Source organism: Equus asinus, chromosome 8 (assembly GCF_041296235.1).
Source record: "Equus asinus isolate D_3611 breed Donkey chromosome 8, EquAss-T2T_v2, whole genome shotgun sequence".
In the NCBI taxonomy this organism is placed as follows: domain Eukaryota; kingdom Metazoa; phylum Chordata; class Mammalia; order Perissodactyla; family Equidae; genus Equus; species Equus asinus.
Genome location: NC_091797.1, coordinates 78,585,947 through 78,604,496, shown reverse-complemented (window position 1 = coordinate 78,604,496; position 18,550 = coordinate 78,585,947). Strand labels below are relative to the sequence as shown.

At 36.4% G+C, this 18,550-nt stretch overlaps 1 protein-coding gene and 1 non-coding gene across 17 annotated transcripts in view; both read left to right on the top strand.

Annotated features, from left to right (window-relative positions):
- TMEM116 (transmembrane protein 116) overlaps positions 1 to 18,550 on the top strand; it is a 120,267-nt gene that overhangs the window by 5,806 nt on the left and 95,911 nt on the right. For 6 of the 16 annotated variants that reach the window (XR_011505335.1, XM_070516077.1, XM_070516072.1 and 3 more), the window contains exons 2-4: positions 6,407 to 6,453; positions 6,945 to 7,008; positions 13,230 to 13,361. Coding sequence is in view for 11 of the 16 variants with exons in the window: in XM_070516077.1 (XP_070372178.1) it covers positions 6,407 to 6,453; positions 6,945 to 7,008; positions 13,230 to 13,361 (243 nt within the window). In the remaining 5 variants the exon portion in view is untranslated. Of the gene's footprint in view, positions 1 to 5,276; positions 5,850 to 6,406; positions 6,454 to 6,944; positions 7,009 to 12,972; positions 13,151 to 13,229; positions 13,362 to 18,550 lie in introns of those variants that run through there. The other 10 variants (XM_070516076.1, XM_070516075.1, XM_070516084.1 and 7 more) reach the window with 9 other exon arrangements.
- Positions 6,716 to 6,823, top strand: LOC123288481 (U6 spliceosomal RNA). Its single transcript, XR_006532180.1, has one exon. It is a non-coding gene; the product is annotated as a U6 spliceosomal RNA (small nuclear RNA).

Here is an 18,550-nt window from a genome sequence, read left to right as displayed (position 1 = left end):
TGAGGAAGCCTGGCCCTGAGCTAACGTCCGTGCCCATCTTCCTCTATTTTATATATGGGACGCCTACCACAGCATGGCGTGCCAAGCGGTGCCATGTGCACACCCAGGATCTGAACCGGCGAGCCCCGGGGCACTGAGAAGCGGAGCATGTGAACTTAACCGCTATGCCACCGGGCTGGCCCCTGTCATATCATTTCTTTGCTCAGAAATCTATAATGACACTTCTGCTGGATAAAATCCAAATGCAAGAGCCTCCACAATATAGTTGTAAATCAAAGAGTCTCAGTAAAAATGCCACTTATAGTATCATATGTAGCTACTTGAGCTTTTGAAATGTGGCTAATCTGAATTGAGGTGTGTTGTAAGTGTAAAATACACACTGAATTTCAAAGTACAAAATTAAGAATGTAAAATATCTCAATGATTTTTTATATTGGTTACATGTTGAAATGACAGAATTTTGGATATTTGGGTCAAAATATGTTATTAAAATTAATTTCACCTGTTTCTTTTTATTTTTTTAGTGGCCACTAGAAGCATTTAAATTACATATGTGGCTCACATTATATTTTTATGGGATAGCACCACTCTAGATTTTTTAAGTAAAATGTTGCTAGCTTTTCCATCCTAATCTCCATCCAGTTGGTTTTTTAGACCCAAGTACAGTATATTTAGATTTATTTCTGTTAACTTTCATCTTATTCACTAAAACTCATTATTCTAAAGTATTAAGATCTTATTAGATCTTAAATTTGTCATCTGTTCCTCACAACTTTGGTGCATTCATTCAAAAAATACTGAGTGCCTGTTCTAGGCATTGTTTTAGGCACTGGAGATGTTGGGGTGAATGAGACAGATCAGTTTTGTGTTCCAAAGGAAGTTACAGTCTACTAGAGAGAGACAGACAACATACAAACAAACAGGATATTTTGGAATTTAAAAAGTGTTAAATCTCTGAGGCAATGATGTTTGAGCTGATACTTAAAGGATGAGAAGGAGCCGGTCATGTGATTATCTGGGGGAAGAGCATTCCATAGAGAGGAAATTGCAAATGACCTGAATTTGAAAATACTTGACATATTGGATGAACACACAGTGGTGGGCAGACATTAAGATGGCCCCCAATGATCTCTGCCTCTTGGTATTCAGACTCTTGTGTAATCCTCTCCTCTTGAATGTTAGCAAGATCTGTGATAAATAGAATACAGGAAAGGTGATGGGTTCCATAAGATTGTGACTTCCATCTTGCTAGGAGGACATCTTGCAGAAGTCCACGTGGCAAAGAACTGAGTGTAGCCTTTGGCCAATGGTTGGTTAGGAACCGAAGCACTCAGACCAACAGCCCTCAAGGGCCTGAATTAGATCAACAACTACATAAACTTGGAAACAGATCCTTCCCCATTTGAGCCTTCAGATGAGACCCAGCCCTGGTCGACATCTTGTCTATAGTCTTGTGAGAGACATTGAAGCAGAGGACCCAACTAAGCTATCCTTGGACTCCTGACCCACAGAAGTTGTGAGATTGTAAATGTGTGTTTGAAGCCACTGAATTTGTGGAAATTAACAAATTTCCACAAATAGATAAGTAACACACACGTTTGATAAATATACCCATTATATTTTCATTCGAGTCACTAATGAAAGTGTTTTAGAGAACAGTGCCAAGTCACAATACTGGTTCACTCCACTAGAAGTCATTCCTAAGTTGATATTGATCAATTAATTAGTACTCCCTTAGGTTTATTTGTGCAAGAAATGTCCTTGTGCTTCCTCTTGCTCTGTATTTCCTTATGGTTATATCATGCAATTTCTCACCAAATTCTTTGTCAAAATACCATATATACTATGTCTAGTAATTCTGCCCAAAAAGAGATTGGAGTTAGTCTGGCATGATTTTTTATAAATCCATGCTGACTTAGTGGTTACTCTTTTCTAATTGTTTAAAAACACATCTTTTGGATAGTTCATTTTAGCGTCTGATCTGAGATTGATACTAATATCTCTGACTTATGGTTTGCAGATTCTCCCATCCTTTCTCCTTATAAAAATAAAAAAATATTTTAGATATCACCAGTTTTCTACAATTTCTAGCAATTTTCCCATTTTTACATGAACTCTAAGATTTCATTCAATGGTTTATTGGGTTAACTTGCAAGTTTTATCAAAGCCTTGGAATGTAATTTGTTCCGGCCGGGAGTGGTGGATTCATTTAGAGCAGTCAGGTGCTCTCTTACAATCTTTATCTTCAGCTCCCTCTTACAGTGTTTATTTTACACTTTTTATTCTAAATATTATTCTTTTCAGTAGAAAAGACAGAGGCATGTTATCCATTAATCATTACACTGTGAATTTCAGCAATGGGATCTTTCCTTCCTTGCTTTTGTCCCAAACTTCATTTTTTAGGCAACAGCTTTATTGAGATGTAATTCACCTACCATACAATTCATCCTTTTAAAGTGTACAGTACAATGGTTTTCAATAGATTCACAGAGTTGTGCAACCATCACCACTATCTAATTTTAGAATATGTTTGTCACCCTAAAAAGAAACCCTGTGCTCATTAGCAGTCACTCCCCATTCCCTCCAAAACTACCTTCCTAGCCCTATACAACCACTAATCTACTGTCTCTATAAATTTTCCTATTTTGGACGTTTTATATGAATGGAATCATACAATATGTGGTCTTTTATGACTGGCTTCTTCCATTTAGCATAGTGTTTTCAAGTTCATCCATGTTATAGCATGTATCAGTACTTCTTTCTGTTTAATTGCTGAATAACATTCCATTGTATGATATACTATATTTTATTTATCCATTCACCAGTTGATGATCCTTTGTATTATTTTTACTTTTTGTCTATTATGCATAACACTGTTATAAACATTTGTGTCCAAGTTTTTGTGTGGACAATGTTTTAATTTCTCTCAGATATGTACCTAGGAGTAGAACTGGGTTTATATCTAGGATCTGAGTCATATGGTATATGTTTAATGTTTTGAGAAACTACCAAAGTGGCTGCAATAGTTTGCATTCTCATCAGTAGTGTATGAGGGTTTCTATTTCTCCATATCTTCGTCAACACTTGCTATTGTCTATCTTTTTTATTATAACCATTCTAGAAGGTATGAAATGGCATCTCGTGATTTTAATTTGTATTTCTTTGGTGGTTTATGATATTGATCATCTTTTCACATGCTTATTATTCATTTGTAAATTTTGGGGGAGAAATCTGTATTTAAAACTTTTGCCCATTTTTAAATTGGGTTGTATTTTCATTAGTGAGTTGCAGGGGTTCTTTATGTATTCTATGTACAAGTCCCTTATCAGATATATGGTTTACAAGTATTTTCTCCCATTCTGTGGATTGTCTTTTTACTTTCTTGCTGGTATCCTTTAAGCACCAAAGTTTTTAATTTGAAGAAGTTTTTAATTTTGAAGAAATTTCTTTTTTTTTATTGCTTATGCTTTTGTTGTCATATCTAAGAAACAATTGCTTAATAAAAGAGCTCTCTTGACAAGTCACATTAATTTGTAAAATTATCTTTCTCTATTCTCCCATTAACCAGTTTCTTGTTGGACTAGTGTAGGTGTTAAGAGTGAGAACTATGAAGTCAGACTGAGTTTGAATGTTGGCATTACCACTCAATAACTTTGTAACCATAGAGAAATGACTTAACTTCTTTAAGTCTCAGTTTCTCTTCATCTGTAAAATGGGAATAATACTACTTCTTACCTCAAAGGTTGTGTTAAGGATTAAAATGCTTAGCATAGAGCCTTACACATAGAAAGCACTTGATAATTGATAGCTATTATTACTAGAAATCTTTTTTGAGTTTAGTATTATTTTTGCTTAAATAAAAATATTTTACTAGGTAGGTGTCTTTCTTGATTTTGTATGCACTGCAGTAACTTGCTCATGGTAGAAGTTTAATGAATATCTATTAACTTAAATTAATATATAATATATAGTGGCCCATTACATTAAGTGAGAGCTGGGATGTGTCTTAAGCTTGCTAAGGAGCTAAGTAAAAAGAGGAGAAGAGAAAACTAAAAATAAATATCACCCCTTTATCATTTGGGCTTGGGTTAACCCTTGTAAAAAAGAAAGATTGGAAGATTATGCTTCCGAAAAGGAACAGTGCTGAATATATAGAAGGCAGGGGACTAATTTAGAGAGAAAAATGGAAAAGTAAATCCCCAAATGTTGGTTGGTGGCGTAAGTCATTTTAGAAAAGATGCCAAAAGAGAAAAGTTCTCCTGTCAAGAGCAGCAGGCTGTTTTGGCATGGCTGTTCTCTGAACAATTTGAGATTTATTCTTGACTAAGACAAGGATCCTTTGTCCAAGAGCATTCTTTTATCACCTGGTGAGACTCTCATTAGTCCCTTCACCCTTCTTAGATAGGTATATGATTCGAGGTCTCAAAACACTCCCCAAGACCTTATGGTAGGGATTTTTGATCCAGAAATTTACTGGTATTTTTATTTATTTGTATATCTAATTTAGGCAAAATGATCGGAGCCTACCTCCATTTAACAATGTCCCATCTTCTACTTCACACTATATTCTTAACCTCATATGAATAAATGTCATATATATAAATTACTCAAGCCATGCAGATGATCTAATTAATGTTATCAATAAATATTTGTAGAATGTATGAAATTATGGTTAGATAAAAAATAAATGGTTACATAAATGAAATGTTCTTCCTTCTGCTTTCTCTTTCCCTCAGTCTTTGTCCAAATTTTACCAGTTCTTCCAAATACTGTTCAAATGGCAATCAGTGTATGTTATTTTTATGTGCAGATCATTTGGGATTTTGGTATTCAAGCCATTTTTCCTCCTATATTATAAGCTTCTGGAAGTCTAGGTCCGTGTCTTATTTGTCTTTGTATCTTCCATTACACAGTACTTTACACAAAAGTTGGTAAACAAAGGGATATTAAATGAATCATGTAATTTAATAATATATTTCTGGTGGGAATTTCTGGCACAGAATATTTAAGAAAATGTTAGTGTTACATAAATATGAGACATTAATACCCCTTCTCTTTGAAGCTTTCTCTCGGTGTTACTAAAAATTTATTGATTTGAGTGAATATACAATCTCTCTTTTCCGTCACAGGCTTCTGTCCCTAAACAGGAGCAAGTTTTTTGTTTTTTTGGTTTTTTTTGAGGAAGGTTAGCCCTGAGCTAACTACTGCCAGTCCTCCTCCCCTTGCCCAGGAAGCCCGGCCCCGAGCCAACATCCGTGCCCATCCTCCTCCACCCTATACATGGGACGCCCACCACAGCATGGTGTGCCAAAAAGTGCCATGTCCACACCCAGGATCCGAACCAGTGAACCCCAGGCCGCTGAGAAGCAGAACATGTGAACCCAACCGCTGCACCACCGGGCCGGCTCCGACAGGAGCAAGTTTTAAGCAGACCTCCCTTCTTCCTGATTTTTCTCTCCCTTTTTCCCTTTCCATTTCTCTCTTGCAGTTCTGTTTATCTTTTCACTGTGACTCGTTCTCTCTACTTTTTATTATTCGTGCCTCTTGCCCTTTCTTACAATTCCTAATGCTTTTTAGAACTTTGTTTCCTTGTCACCTGCTTTTTCTATTTTTGTTCTTTCTGCTTGGCTTTCTCCTGCACTTGTTGCCAGCTTCTCTCCTTGCCCTCAAGATACAGGGCAGGATTGGGTAGGAAGGAGCCCAGCTGGGCTAGGGGTGGAGCCACCTGTTCACTGCTTCAGAATTCCAAACCAGACCTGGAAGGATCGGGCTACTTAAGCATAGCAGGGGCTGAAGTCCCTATGGCCTTCCTGCTGGAGGCTAGCATTCTGGAGGACAGTTGGGACTCGGTGAGATTAGAACCTGTCTTTCTCTTTTTTTTCTCCCCTTTTCTTCCTCCCTGTTCTTTATTTTTCACTCACCACACACAGTCTCTCTCTCCATACTATTAACTTTTCTTCTTCCTGTTTCTCCAGTGCTTACTATTTTATTTTTTCTCTGTCAACTCTGTTTAGTATTTGCCTGTCGTGTTACCCCTTCTTTCCACACATCTGTCTGTTCTCTCTCGGCACTTAACTTTTCCTACCTCTTCTCCATTTTATTCTTCTCTTTATTAATTTTCTCATCCAACGCTCTTTTTTTATTCAGTTGTTTTCTATCCACCTCTCTATTCTTTTTACCTTACTATTTCCCAGAGATGTAGCAGTAATGGCAGAAAAAATGAGCGACCCTGCCTTTCTAGGTGCCTATTCAGCCTTTCTGCTCATTCTCAGACTTGTAGTGTATTTTGATTAGGCACTGAAGACGAGTTTGTTCTCTGCACAGATAGTTAATAAGCAGTGAAATTGGATTAAGGTTGAATAGTAAATGTAAAAGCCTTAATTTTATTCTCACTTGTTTTATTTAGGTCTTTTCTGCAATACAGTGGATACAATTTGTTATGGCTACTCTGAGGTAAGTTTATTTAATCTTATGTAATATGACTGTTTAAATCAGTATAAGCAAAGCTGGAGAATTCTGAAGTTTTCTACATTTTTTTTTCCCTGGAGATTTGCTTTTATTCTATAGTTATGGGGAATGCTATTCTTTACCATGTTGATATTTTCTGATTAATGAAATGTAACAACAATAACAACAAAAAACAGATTGAGGGGTGACATCTGAAAATCAAAGGATAACTTTATTAACAGGATTGATTTGCAAAATCAGTAACAAAGTGCTCAGTTTGGCGACACATATATTAAAAGTTGGAATGATACAGAGAAGATTAGCATGGCCCCTGCAGAAGAATGACACACAAATTCATGAAACATTCCATATTTTTAAAAAATATGTGCAATTTATTTTACATCAATTATATGTCAATAAAGCTGAGAAAAAATCAAAAGCAAAGATGAAGAAGCCCCAATTGTCCTGTTTTAATGATCATTTTTTATCTCTGTCAGTGTTATAGGTTCAAGTTCACTTATTGCCTATATTGTCTTCCAGAATATACAGAAATCTCCAGAGGTGAGCAATCTCTTTTTGTGTTGGATTTGAACTTTTAATGACTTAGTCTTTGAAAGAAATGAGAGGTGTCACTATAAATGATAGAAAAATCCTATGAATTACTTGTGAATTTGTCATTATGATACATTGAGATATTTTAGAGACTGTCAATAGGTCTCCCTTTTCTTTTAGGTAATTATTTTAACTAACTTTGAACACTGAGAGATTGACTACTAGTGTGATTTTTTTTGATATGCATTAATTATTCGAGTTAAGGAAAGAGTGGTTGTTTGAAGCCTGTATTCAATGTAAGCATGATAGAGCCCTGCCTAGAGGTGAGTTTTTTGATGTTGAGATCTTGGTTAAATTGCTAGTGGAGTTAGGAAATAGTTCAAAGACTTTGATACACAAAAGATATTTGTTTTGCTGTTCTGGCCTTCTAGGCAATTATAATTTAACAGTGAAAATAGCAAAAATAAACATCCTACATCCTATGTAAAACTGCTCATACCAAAAAGATCAAGTCAAAAACTTTTCTTTTATTGAGGTGTATAATTGACAAATAAAAATTGTATATATTTAAGGTATTTAAAAAAACCCTAAGGGCCTGGCCCCATGAACTAGTGGTTAAGTTCTGTGTGCTCCACTTTGGCGACCTGTGTTTGGTTCCACTCGTCAGCGGCCATGCTGTGGCAGCGACCCACATACAAAATAGAGGAAGGTTGGCACAGATGTTAGGTCAGGGTGAATCTTCCTCAGCAACAAAAAAACAAAAACAAAAAGCAAACAAACAAATAACCTTTCCTGATTCAGAGAGGACCAGGAAGAGTGATATATTTGCTAGCTCAGTAAAGACTTTAAGAGAAATGTAACAACTGTTTCTCTAACCAGGCACAAAATTAGGCAAACGTAGTTCAGGACATGTATAGGAAGGCTTTTATATGTGGTAAATGTCATGGGGTTTTATTGGTCCTGCTTTAATAATAAAAATAGCTCTGTTTGTTGAACACTTACCATGTTCCAACTATGCTGAGTGCTTTACATACTTTATGTTACGGGTCCTCATCACTCTCCTATGAGAAGGATGGTGTTAGCCCCATTTCACAGATGAGGAAATTGAGGCTCAAAGTCTTGAAATAACTTGTTCAAGTTACACAATGAGTAGCAGAGCAGGGATTTTTTAAATCCAACTCTTAGCTACAATCCCCCTTCAAATTATACATAATTTTTAGTATTTATTATATTTGAGACACATGTGCTCAACGTTTTAACTACATTTTTCATTTAATCCTTAAAGCAACTCTGTGAGGCAGATATTATTAGTCTGATATTATAGATGAGGAAATGGAATTCGAGTAAGGTTGAGGGACTTTCCTAAGGTCTTGTAGTTGGTAAGTGTTAGAGCTAGAATTTGAGTGCAGGAGTTGTCTTGTTCCAAAGCCTCTCCCTACATACACTTTTTAAACAACTGAAATATACTGCCTAATGAGAAGAGAATTTTGAATTTCAGAGGTATAATGTGACTATGAAAGTGAAACTAGAAAGTAGAAGTCTTGACACTGTGTTTTCACTGCCTGCCGAAGTTTCTTAGGCCACACATCTTCTGGTGATTCAGATTTCCCTGATGTTTGTTTCCTTTGCTGAAATTTGAGTCAGATGTGATTAAGTTAATAAGGGATGCGTTGCATGGTGGAGAGAGCTAAGCAAAGATTCTCAGTCTCGGTACTATTGACCTTTTGGACTAGATGATTATTTGTTGTGGGTGGCTGTCCTGCATATTAGGATGTTTAGCAGACTTTACCCACCAGATGCTTGTAACACCACTGCCCTCGCCCCCTGCCGCACAAACAGTTGTGACAACCAAAAATGTCTTGAAATATTGCCAGATGTTTCCTGGCGGGGTGGAGGGGGGGATCCCTTCTGGTTGAGAACCACTGCTCTAAGGTGACCTCTGGCATGACAGTGGTTTAGAACTTTATAAGGATGTGGGGTCTAGTTTGGCTTAGGTTGTGACCTTTGATTTCTCTGGCTTCAGTTCTCATACCTTTCATGTAACCAGAGCCTAAAGGACCTTAGCAATCACAAGTTCAGTGGTTCCCTCACATTCTATTTTTTGCCTAGAAAAAAATTCCGATTTTTCCAGGTTGAAAATGTCAGCTTTTCTCTGCTGCTTTCCTTTATTTCTTTATCAAAGAACATTTTTAACAGCAAAAACACATGGAAGGCATAATCTAAAAAACATAGAAATAGTCTATTAGATTAAAAATAATTGTAGTAAATTAGAGAAGTTCATGGGAAACCTTTGCTGATCAGACAGTGACTCCGAGAGGCAACCTAAAGAGAGAAGAAAGTGGCTCAGGCTAGCCAGTGTTAAAAAACCTCAAGGCAGATATACTTCACTGTACTTGTGTGGCTTCATTTCCCTATAAAGGTTACTTTTGATGTTCTTTGTAATTTGATTTCACTTGCATAGAAATATTGGGAAGCAGGGTTTTAGAAGAATGTTAATACAGGTTATTTTAGGTCTTTCACCTCACCAGGACAGACCTGGACCCAGAACTTCCCTGAGGAGAGCTTTTCACACACTGCACCCCCCACCCCACCCTGCTTATTCTGCGCTTGATTTAAATTAGACAAGTGCAAGTGTATATATATGGGGTTTTCTTTAAAGAGTTTTTGCTTTCATATTTAAGACCATGTCTTATGCTTTTTCACTTCTTCCTTGTTACCAAACACTGTGCTGATTGTATTTTCCTTAAAGCATGGGCTGCATCATACATTTCTTTGTATTACTTTCAGCATAATATGTTGTTAAACATAAGAAGGGGAAAATCTTTCTTGATTTCAATAATAGGTACTCAGTTACTTTTTGTCGTCTAATTGATTCATTTTATCTCCTTTTGTTAGAACTCCTGTTTTTCCAACCACGAGTGAAAGTATATAAACCTCTTTTTATCCTCCATTTCCCTCCTAAGATTTTAGGTATGTTTTAATGGCCAACAGCTCCCTATATATAAGGCTTGCTCACAAAAGCCTCTTGGCTACCTTTCTCCTCCAGAGTTTATTTTGTATTCAGTTTTAATTTCTTACCCATTAACAATTATAAACTTGTAGTAGGTCATAGGCCAGTATAATCTGTGAATGTGCCATCTGGTTGGAATTTTAGTAGGCCTGCCAGAGCAAAGGCTATATATTGTTAAAATAATGGTAATAATATCTGATATTTATTAAATACAGTTTAAAATGTTATTATTTCACTTGTTTTTGTTAGCCAAGGCAACTTGATGATTTACCCCTATTAGCAAAGTATTAGCATCTTAACTTGCCTCTCATTTAGAAGAAAAGTATAAGAAAAATTCTCTTTATACAAGTGAGATTACTTCTTGTATTAGGTAGTATCTGATGATAACTTAAAATTTTTTAATTTTACTTTTTATTGTGAGATATATCAGACATAGATTAGAATGCAAAAAACATGTATGTACTGTTTACAGAATAATCATAAACAAGCCCCAGGGACAAGAAATAGAAATTACCCATACCCCAAAATATACTTAGTGTGCTCCTTCCCAGTCACAACTTTCCCCCCTCTATAGGTAACCACTGTCCAGATTTTTGTGATAATCATTTCTTTGCTTTTATGTACAGTTTAACAGTAATGTGTGTATCTCTAAACAATTTAGTTTTGCTTGTTTTTGAACCTGACATAAGTGGAATAATACTATGTGTGTTGTTTTGTGATTTGCTTTTTTCCCTCAATGTTATTTGTAAGATTTGTCCATGTTGTTGTGTATAGCTCTGGTTTATTTCATTTTCATTGATGTTTAGCATTCTATATTATGAATGTACCACAACTTATCTGTGCTATACATAATCTTGTACATGTCTTCTGGTGCACACGTGCAAAAATTTCTCTAGTGTATTTGCTTAATAACAGAATTGTTATATGCGTGCATATATGAATGTGCATATCTCCCAGATAATGCCAAACTTTTTCCAAATGGTTGTGCCAGCAGTGTATGAAAGGTCCCATTGTTTCATGTTCCCGTTAATACTTGATATTGTCAGATTTAAAAAATTTTTGCCATGGATGTATTATTTTTTTCTCATTGTGGTTTTAATTTTCATTTCCTTGATTACTAATGAGGCCAGGCATATTTTCATATATTTATGGCTGTTTGGATTTCCTCTTAAGTACCTGTTCAAATCTTTTGCCCCCATTTTTCTGTTGTGTTTTCTTATTTCTTTGTTAGAGGTTTTTTTTTTTGCTGGGAAAGATTCACCCTGAGCTAACATCAGTTGCCAATCTTCCTCTCTTTTTTTTTTCCTTCCCAAAGCCCTAGTACGTAGTTGTATATTCTAGTTGCAAGTCCTCCTAGTTCTTATATGTGAGCTGCCACCAGAGCACAGCTACTGATAGGCAAGTGGTGTAGGTCCACACCCGGGAACCAAACCCAGGCCACCAAAGCAGAGCATGCCAAACATAACCACTAGGCAATCAGGGCCGGCTCTTGTCTTTGTTTTTAATCTATTTGGATACTGGTTCTTTGTCAGTTATATGTGTTGCAAATATCTCTCCCATTTTGTGGCATGTTGTTTCACTTGGTTTATGGACACAATAATTTTTCATTTTAATGTGGTCACATTTTTCAGTTATTTCTTTTAGAGTTTTTTGTGTTTTGTTTAGGAAAACTTTCCCTAGCCAGAAGTTGAAGACATTCTCCTGTATCATTTAGAAAAAGTCTTTAAAGTTCTTGCCTTTCACATTTAGATCTTTAAACCAGTTGGAACTGATTTTTGAATGTGTGAGGTAGAAAGTAGGGGTCCAATTTTATTTTTATCCATATAGATACCCAGTTGTTAATGCATCATATTTTGAAAAGATTATCCTTTCTCCATTGATCTAAAAAGCCACCTGTGTCATATTTCAAAAGTCTGTTTATACGCTTAGGTTTTTTTCGACTCTCTATTCTGTGCCATTAGTATTTGTCCATCTCTGTGCTAGTACTACAGTAACTGTACTCTAGCTTTGTATTAGGTTTTGATATGTGTAGGGCGAGTCCTCCTTCTCCTTTTTCTTCAAGAATGTCTTAGTTATCTTGAGATTTTGTATTTCTATTTGTGTATTAGAGTCAACTTGTCAAATTGTGAAATTGTCAGATTCCGCAAGAAAATGTGTTGAGATATAACTGATACTGCATTTAATCTATGTATCAATTTAGGGAGAACTGATATTTTCATAATATTGTGTCTTACAATCCACGAGCGTGATATAGTTCTTCACTGTAGATCTTCTTTGGTGTCTCTCAATAAACATCTTATAGTTTTCTCTATAGAAGGACCAAAACTGTTTTTAGAAAAGTAGGAATGGGGAGGCCAAAAGGAGAAAGACAGAAAGTGAGAAAGACAGACTTCACCAATGTGGTCAGAAATTGAAAGACAGTATATACAATTCATACTGATATTTTTCCCCACTCTGACTTTTCATCGATATGGAAATCTGTTATAAGATGAATGAGGTCTGAGGATCTAATGTATGACATGGTGACTATAATCGATAACACTGTATTGTATAATTGAAATTTGCTAAGAGAGTAGAGCTTAAATGTTCTCACCAAAAAAAAAAAAAAAGTAAATATGTGAGGTGATGGATGTGTTAATTAACACTCGGGGGACATCTCTTCACAATGTATATATATATACCAAATCATCACATTGTACACTTTAAATATCTTACAGTTTTGTCATTTATACCTCAATAAAGAAAAATGCAAATTAAACTATATTAAGGTTTTTAAAACTCTGTTTTCATTTTCTGTAAGTCATCAACCGTATTCCTGAACACTTAACAGATGATCTCATTTCCTATTTTTAGAATATATTGGCTGTGCAACTAGAGCACTTTCAATTTTTCATTTGTGTTTGTCTCCATCACAAAATTTCTCATCTGTCTATTCTTTCCTTTGACTCTATAACTGCGGAAAGAATGTCTCTATGAGGGAGACGCTCCAATGCGAATCCATCCATGAGTACTCTGATTCTAGGACAGTTGGGATAGTTGTGATTACAGATTCCTTCCTACCTGGAGTATTCCTTTACATTCCACACAGTCAACCAGTAGCAGAGACCCCAGAAAAATGATGCCCAGTTTTCTACTAGAAAGGTAAAGCATAAAGATTATTGATTGTTACATTCTCCTGGCTTTAGTCATTTATGAAATGAGGCTTTTGTTGCTTTGACAGATAAGGCCACTCTTTTATCTGAGCTTCTCTGACCTCCTCCTGGGGATATGCTGGCTCATTGAGGCACTTCTCTATGGAACTTCCATAGTCAATAAGGACATTGTCTGCTATAACCTGCAAGCAGTTGGACAGGTGAGTGCTATTAGACTGTGACTATACCTCGTAAGGAAGGCAGGCACACTCAGATCTAAATAGAAAGCAAAGATAATCCATCTTGGGAAGTAGGACCCTTTTGTTTGTTGTTACACTTTGAAACAATAACTTTTTATTGCTTTTCCGTATTAAAAAACACTTGTTAGTGCCATCAAGTTGATTTCAACTCCTAGCAACCTTGTGTACAGCAGAGCTGAACCCCGCCCACTTTTTTTGCCCCATCTTCTCATCTTTGACTCTATGTCAAACAATGCTCTGCTTCTATTCATAGGGTTTTCATGGCCAATTTTTTTTGGAAAAATTTGGGTGACAAGGTCATTCCTCCTAGTCTTTCTTAGTCTAGAAGCTCTGCTGAGACAGGTCTACCATGGGTGACCCTGCTGGTATTTGAAATACCGGTGGCATAGCTTTCAGCATCACAGCAACACGCAGCCACCACAGTATGACAGCTGACAGATGGGTGGTGTGGTTCCCTGACCAGGAAACGAACCCTGGGCCATAGTGGTGAGAGCACTGAATCTTACCCACCAGACCACCAGGGCTGGCTTTAAAAAAGAACCCTGAAAACAGCATGATACTGGTACAAAAACAGGCACACAGATCAATGGAACAGAACTGAAAGCCCTGAAATAAAACCACACATATTACGGACAGCTAATCTTCGACAAAGGTGCCAAGAACATACAATAGAGAAAAGACAGTCTCTTCAATAAATGGTTTTGGGAAAACTGGACAGCCACATGCAAAAGAATGAAAGTAGACCATTATCTCACACCATACACAAAAATAAACTCAAAATGGATCAAAGGCTGGAAGATAAGTCCTGAAACCATAAAACTCCTGGAAGATAATATAGGTAGTACACTCTTTGACATCGAACTTCAAAGGATCTTTTCGAATACCATGTCTTCTCAGACAAGGGAAACAAAAGAAAAAATAAACAAGTGGGAGTTCATCAGACTAATGAGCTTCTGCAAGGTGGAAGAAACTAGGATCAAAACCAAAAGACAACTCACCAATTGGGAGAAAATTTTTGCAAATCATATATCCCATAAGGGGTTAATCTCCATAATATATAAGGAACTCACACAACTGAACAACAAAAAAACAGCTCAATCAAAAAATGGGCAGGAGATATGAACAGACATTTTTCCAAAGAAGATATACAGATGGCCAATAAACACACGAAAAGATGTTCAACATCACTAATCATCAGGGAAATGCAAATCAAAACTACACTAAGTTACCACCTAATGCCTGTTAAAATGGCTACAATCACTAAGACTGAAAATAATAAATGTTGGAGAGGGTGTGGAGAGAAGGGAACCCTCATACACTGCTGGTCGGAATGCAAACTGGTGCAGCCACTATGGAAAACAGTATGGAGATGCCTCAAGAAACTAACAATAGAACTACCATATGACTCAGTTATCCCACTATTGGGTATCTACTCAAACAACTTGAAATCAACAATCCAAAGTAACATATGTACCCCTACCCCTATGTTCATCGCAGCACTATTCACAATAGCCAAGACATGGAAACTATCTGAGTGCCCATCGACCAATGATTGGATAAAGAAGTGTTGTATATATACAATGGAATACTCCTCAGCTAGAAAAAAAGACAAATTCATTCCATTTGCAACAACATGGAAAGACCTGGAGGGAATTAGGCTTAGCGAAATAAGCCAGACTAGAAATATAAACACCAGATGATTTCACTCTTATGTGGCATATAAAAAAGCACATGGACAAAGAAAACAGTTCAATGGTTATGAGGGGTAGTGGGGTGGAGGGTGGGCACAGGGGGTGAAGGGGAGCACCTGTGAGGTAACAGACAAAAAATAATGTACAACTGAAATTTCACAATGATGTAAACTATTATGAACTCAAATAAACCCCCCCAAAAACAACCCAAAAACAAGAAAGTAACTAACAAATGTAAACATTTTTATGAACAAAGATGTTTACCTTACCTTTTTTTTGTTAGAAAACCCAAAAAACAAAACACTACTTGTTTATTACAGAAAATTTGGAAAATTCAGAGAAACAAAAAGATAAATAATTAAAATCATGCAGATATATTCACTCTTTAATATTTTATGTATATTATATATCTTTGCAGTCTTTTTCTCTGTAGGTATATGCATTTTAAAACAAATAAAATAATACATTAATACTTTTTATAAGCTGCTTTTATTGTGCAACATATTGTGACCATATTTCCATGTAATAAAATATTCTTCTACAATATCTTTTGAGATTACTGCATTTTTTTAAATTATAGGAATATAATAAACATTGGCTTTTGGAAATACTGCAGATGATCAGATGTAGGTTATATATCTTTCATAGATTTTCTCAATGGATTAACCCATACGGTACCATCAGTATATAAAGTTTCTTCTATATTTCTGAGACTTGCAATGTGAAAAAAGGAGAGGTTAAAATACAGTCGTACTCACTGCTAGATGTTTCCTTTGGGATTTGTTACTAGAGGGGAAATTTCTTTCAATTTAGTAAGAAAATAATATGTAATTGGTGGTGTGAAATCCACGTACTAATGTGTTGACTATCTCATATGAATTTAAATATCTTAAAGACATACTTTACTCAATCCTGCTATAACTTCTTAAATTAAGTAGAGTTAAGGCTGTATTGTTTTCTCAGATAAGGAAATAATGTTATAGTCTTGGAAATAAAAGAATCTGCATTAGATTCTGATTAACTTTATAACCTTAGGCAAGTACTTAATCTTTCTGAACTTCAGTCTCCTACTCTGTAAAATTCTCATCAGTAACATTTGTTGTGCTTGGCACAGATGTGATTAATGTTTATTTATTTTTTTACTTTATTGAGCTGTACATATAATAAACTACATTTATTTAAAGTGTAAAATTTGATCATTTTTTACATATGTATGCCCCCATGAAATCATCACCACAATCAAGATAACAAACATTCCTATTTCCATCACCCTCCCAAAATCATTTCAAGTGTATTTTCCTTTGCATCATAGAGCGTATGAATTATGATAGTTGCTTTTTAAAATATTTGTTGGCTATTTCCAATATCTGGCTAATTTCTTTTCTTCTTTTTGAAGATTGGTGCCTGAGCTAACAACTGTTGCCAATCTTTTTTTTTTTTATTCTTCTCCCCAAAGCCCCCCAGTACCCAGTTGTACATTCTAGTTGTGAGTGCCTCTGGTTGTGCTATGTGGGACACCACCTCAGCATGGCCTGATGAGTGGTGCCAAGTCCGCGCCCAGGATCTGAACAGGCAAGACCCCAGGCCGCTAAAGCAGAGCAAGTGAACTTAACACTCCGCCACGGGGCCAGCCCCTGGCTAATTTCTAGGTTGGTGTTTGTTGATTGTTTTCTCCCATAATATTGGGTGACATTTTTCTGTTCTTTGTATGTCAAGTAATTTAGGTTTTCATCTTGACATTGTGAATACTATGCTGCATAGACTTTGGGTCCTTTTATAATTCTCTGGAGAATCCTAATGTTTTTGTTTAACAGGCAATCACCCTGCTTACATTTACAATGTGAATTTTGTCTCATCATCTTTAGACATTTGTTCAACTCTTAGTCTAGTTCTCTAAATCTTGGCTATGCTGGTTTGGGACTGTCATATGCATGCATGGTCCAGTGGCTAGGCTGAGACTTCTAGGGAATCATGCACAAAATTAGGACATCCTCTTTTCTGGCTCTGTCACTTCTGGGATTCCCCTCCCCCCACCTTTCTACCTGAAGAGGACCCTTCTCTGGTTTCTATGGCCTAATAGATGAATTTCTATTCGAGTTTTAGGTGCCTTCATTGGGCAGCGTCATGATAGGGGTATACACCTGAGTCAAAGCTGTGAGAGAGAAAGAGAAAAAAATGTTTGGGAAACTCACTTCTGTGTGGTTCATTTCTCCATGTCTGACTCCCTTCCACAATCCTTCTGCTTTTGTTTACTTTTGAGAGTCCTCAAGTTGTTGATTTTTCTATTTTTCCCAGAATTTTTGTTTGTAATCAGTGGGAGGGATGGGCTGTAGAGGGCTTAAACACACTACCTTATTTATTTTTTATTTTTATATTTTTTAAAGATTTTGTTTTTCCTTTTTTTCCCCAAGCCCCCTGGTACATAGTTGCATATTTTTAGTTGTGGGTCCTTCTAGTTGTGGCATGTGGGGTGCCGCCTCAGCATGGCTTGATGAGTGGTGCCATGTTCGCGGCCAGGGTCTGAACCGGCGAAACCCTGGGCCACCAAGCAGAGCACGTGAACTTAACCACTCGGCCACAGGGCTGGCCCCTGCACTACCTTATTTAGTTAGTTTGTTTTGTTTTTTTTCTAATTGTGGTAAAGTATACGTAACATAAAATATACCATCTTAACCATTTTTAAGTGTACAGTTCAGTAACATTAAGTATATTCACATGGTTGTGCAACTATCACCACCATCCATCTCCAGAAATTTGCGTCATTCCAAACTGAAACTCGGTATCTAATAAACAATAATTCTCCATTTCTCTCACTTCCTAGCCCCTGGTAACCACCATTCTACTTTCTCACTCAATGAATTGGACTACTCTAGGTACCTCATATCAGTGGAATCATACAATATTTGTCCTTTTATGTCTAGCCTGTTTCATTTAGCTTAATGTCTTCAAAGTTCATCCATGTTTTAGCACGTGTCAGAATTTCATTCCTTTGTAAAGCTGAATAATATTCCATTGCATGGATATACCACATTTTATTTATCCATTCATCCATCGATGGACACTTGGGTTACTTCCATCTTTTGGCTATTGTGAATAGTGCTGCTATTAACATGGGTATACAAATACCTGTTTGACGCTCTGCTTTCAGTTCCTTTGTAATTCTTTTCTCCTGCATCTCCTTGCACCCCACCTGCAAGCAACCAGTGCTTGGCTTTCAGTCACCATAGATTGGTTTGCACTTTCTAGAGAGTTATATAATTGGAATTGTACAGTATGTACTCTTTCTAATCTGGATTTTGTCAGTGTTTTGGGATCCATCCATGCTGTTGCATATATCAGTAGCTGTTTACTTTTCTTTGTTTTTGTTTTAGATTGGCACCTGAGTTAACATCTGTTGCCAATTTTTTCTTTCTTTCTTCTTCTTCTCCCCAAAGTCCCCTAGTACACAGTTGTATATTT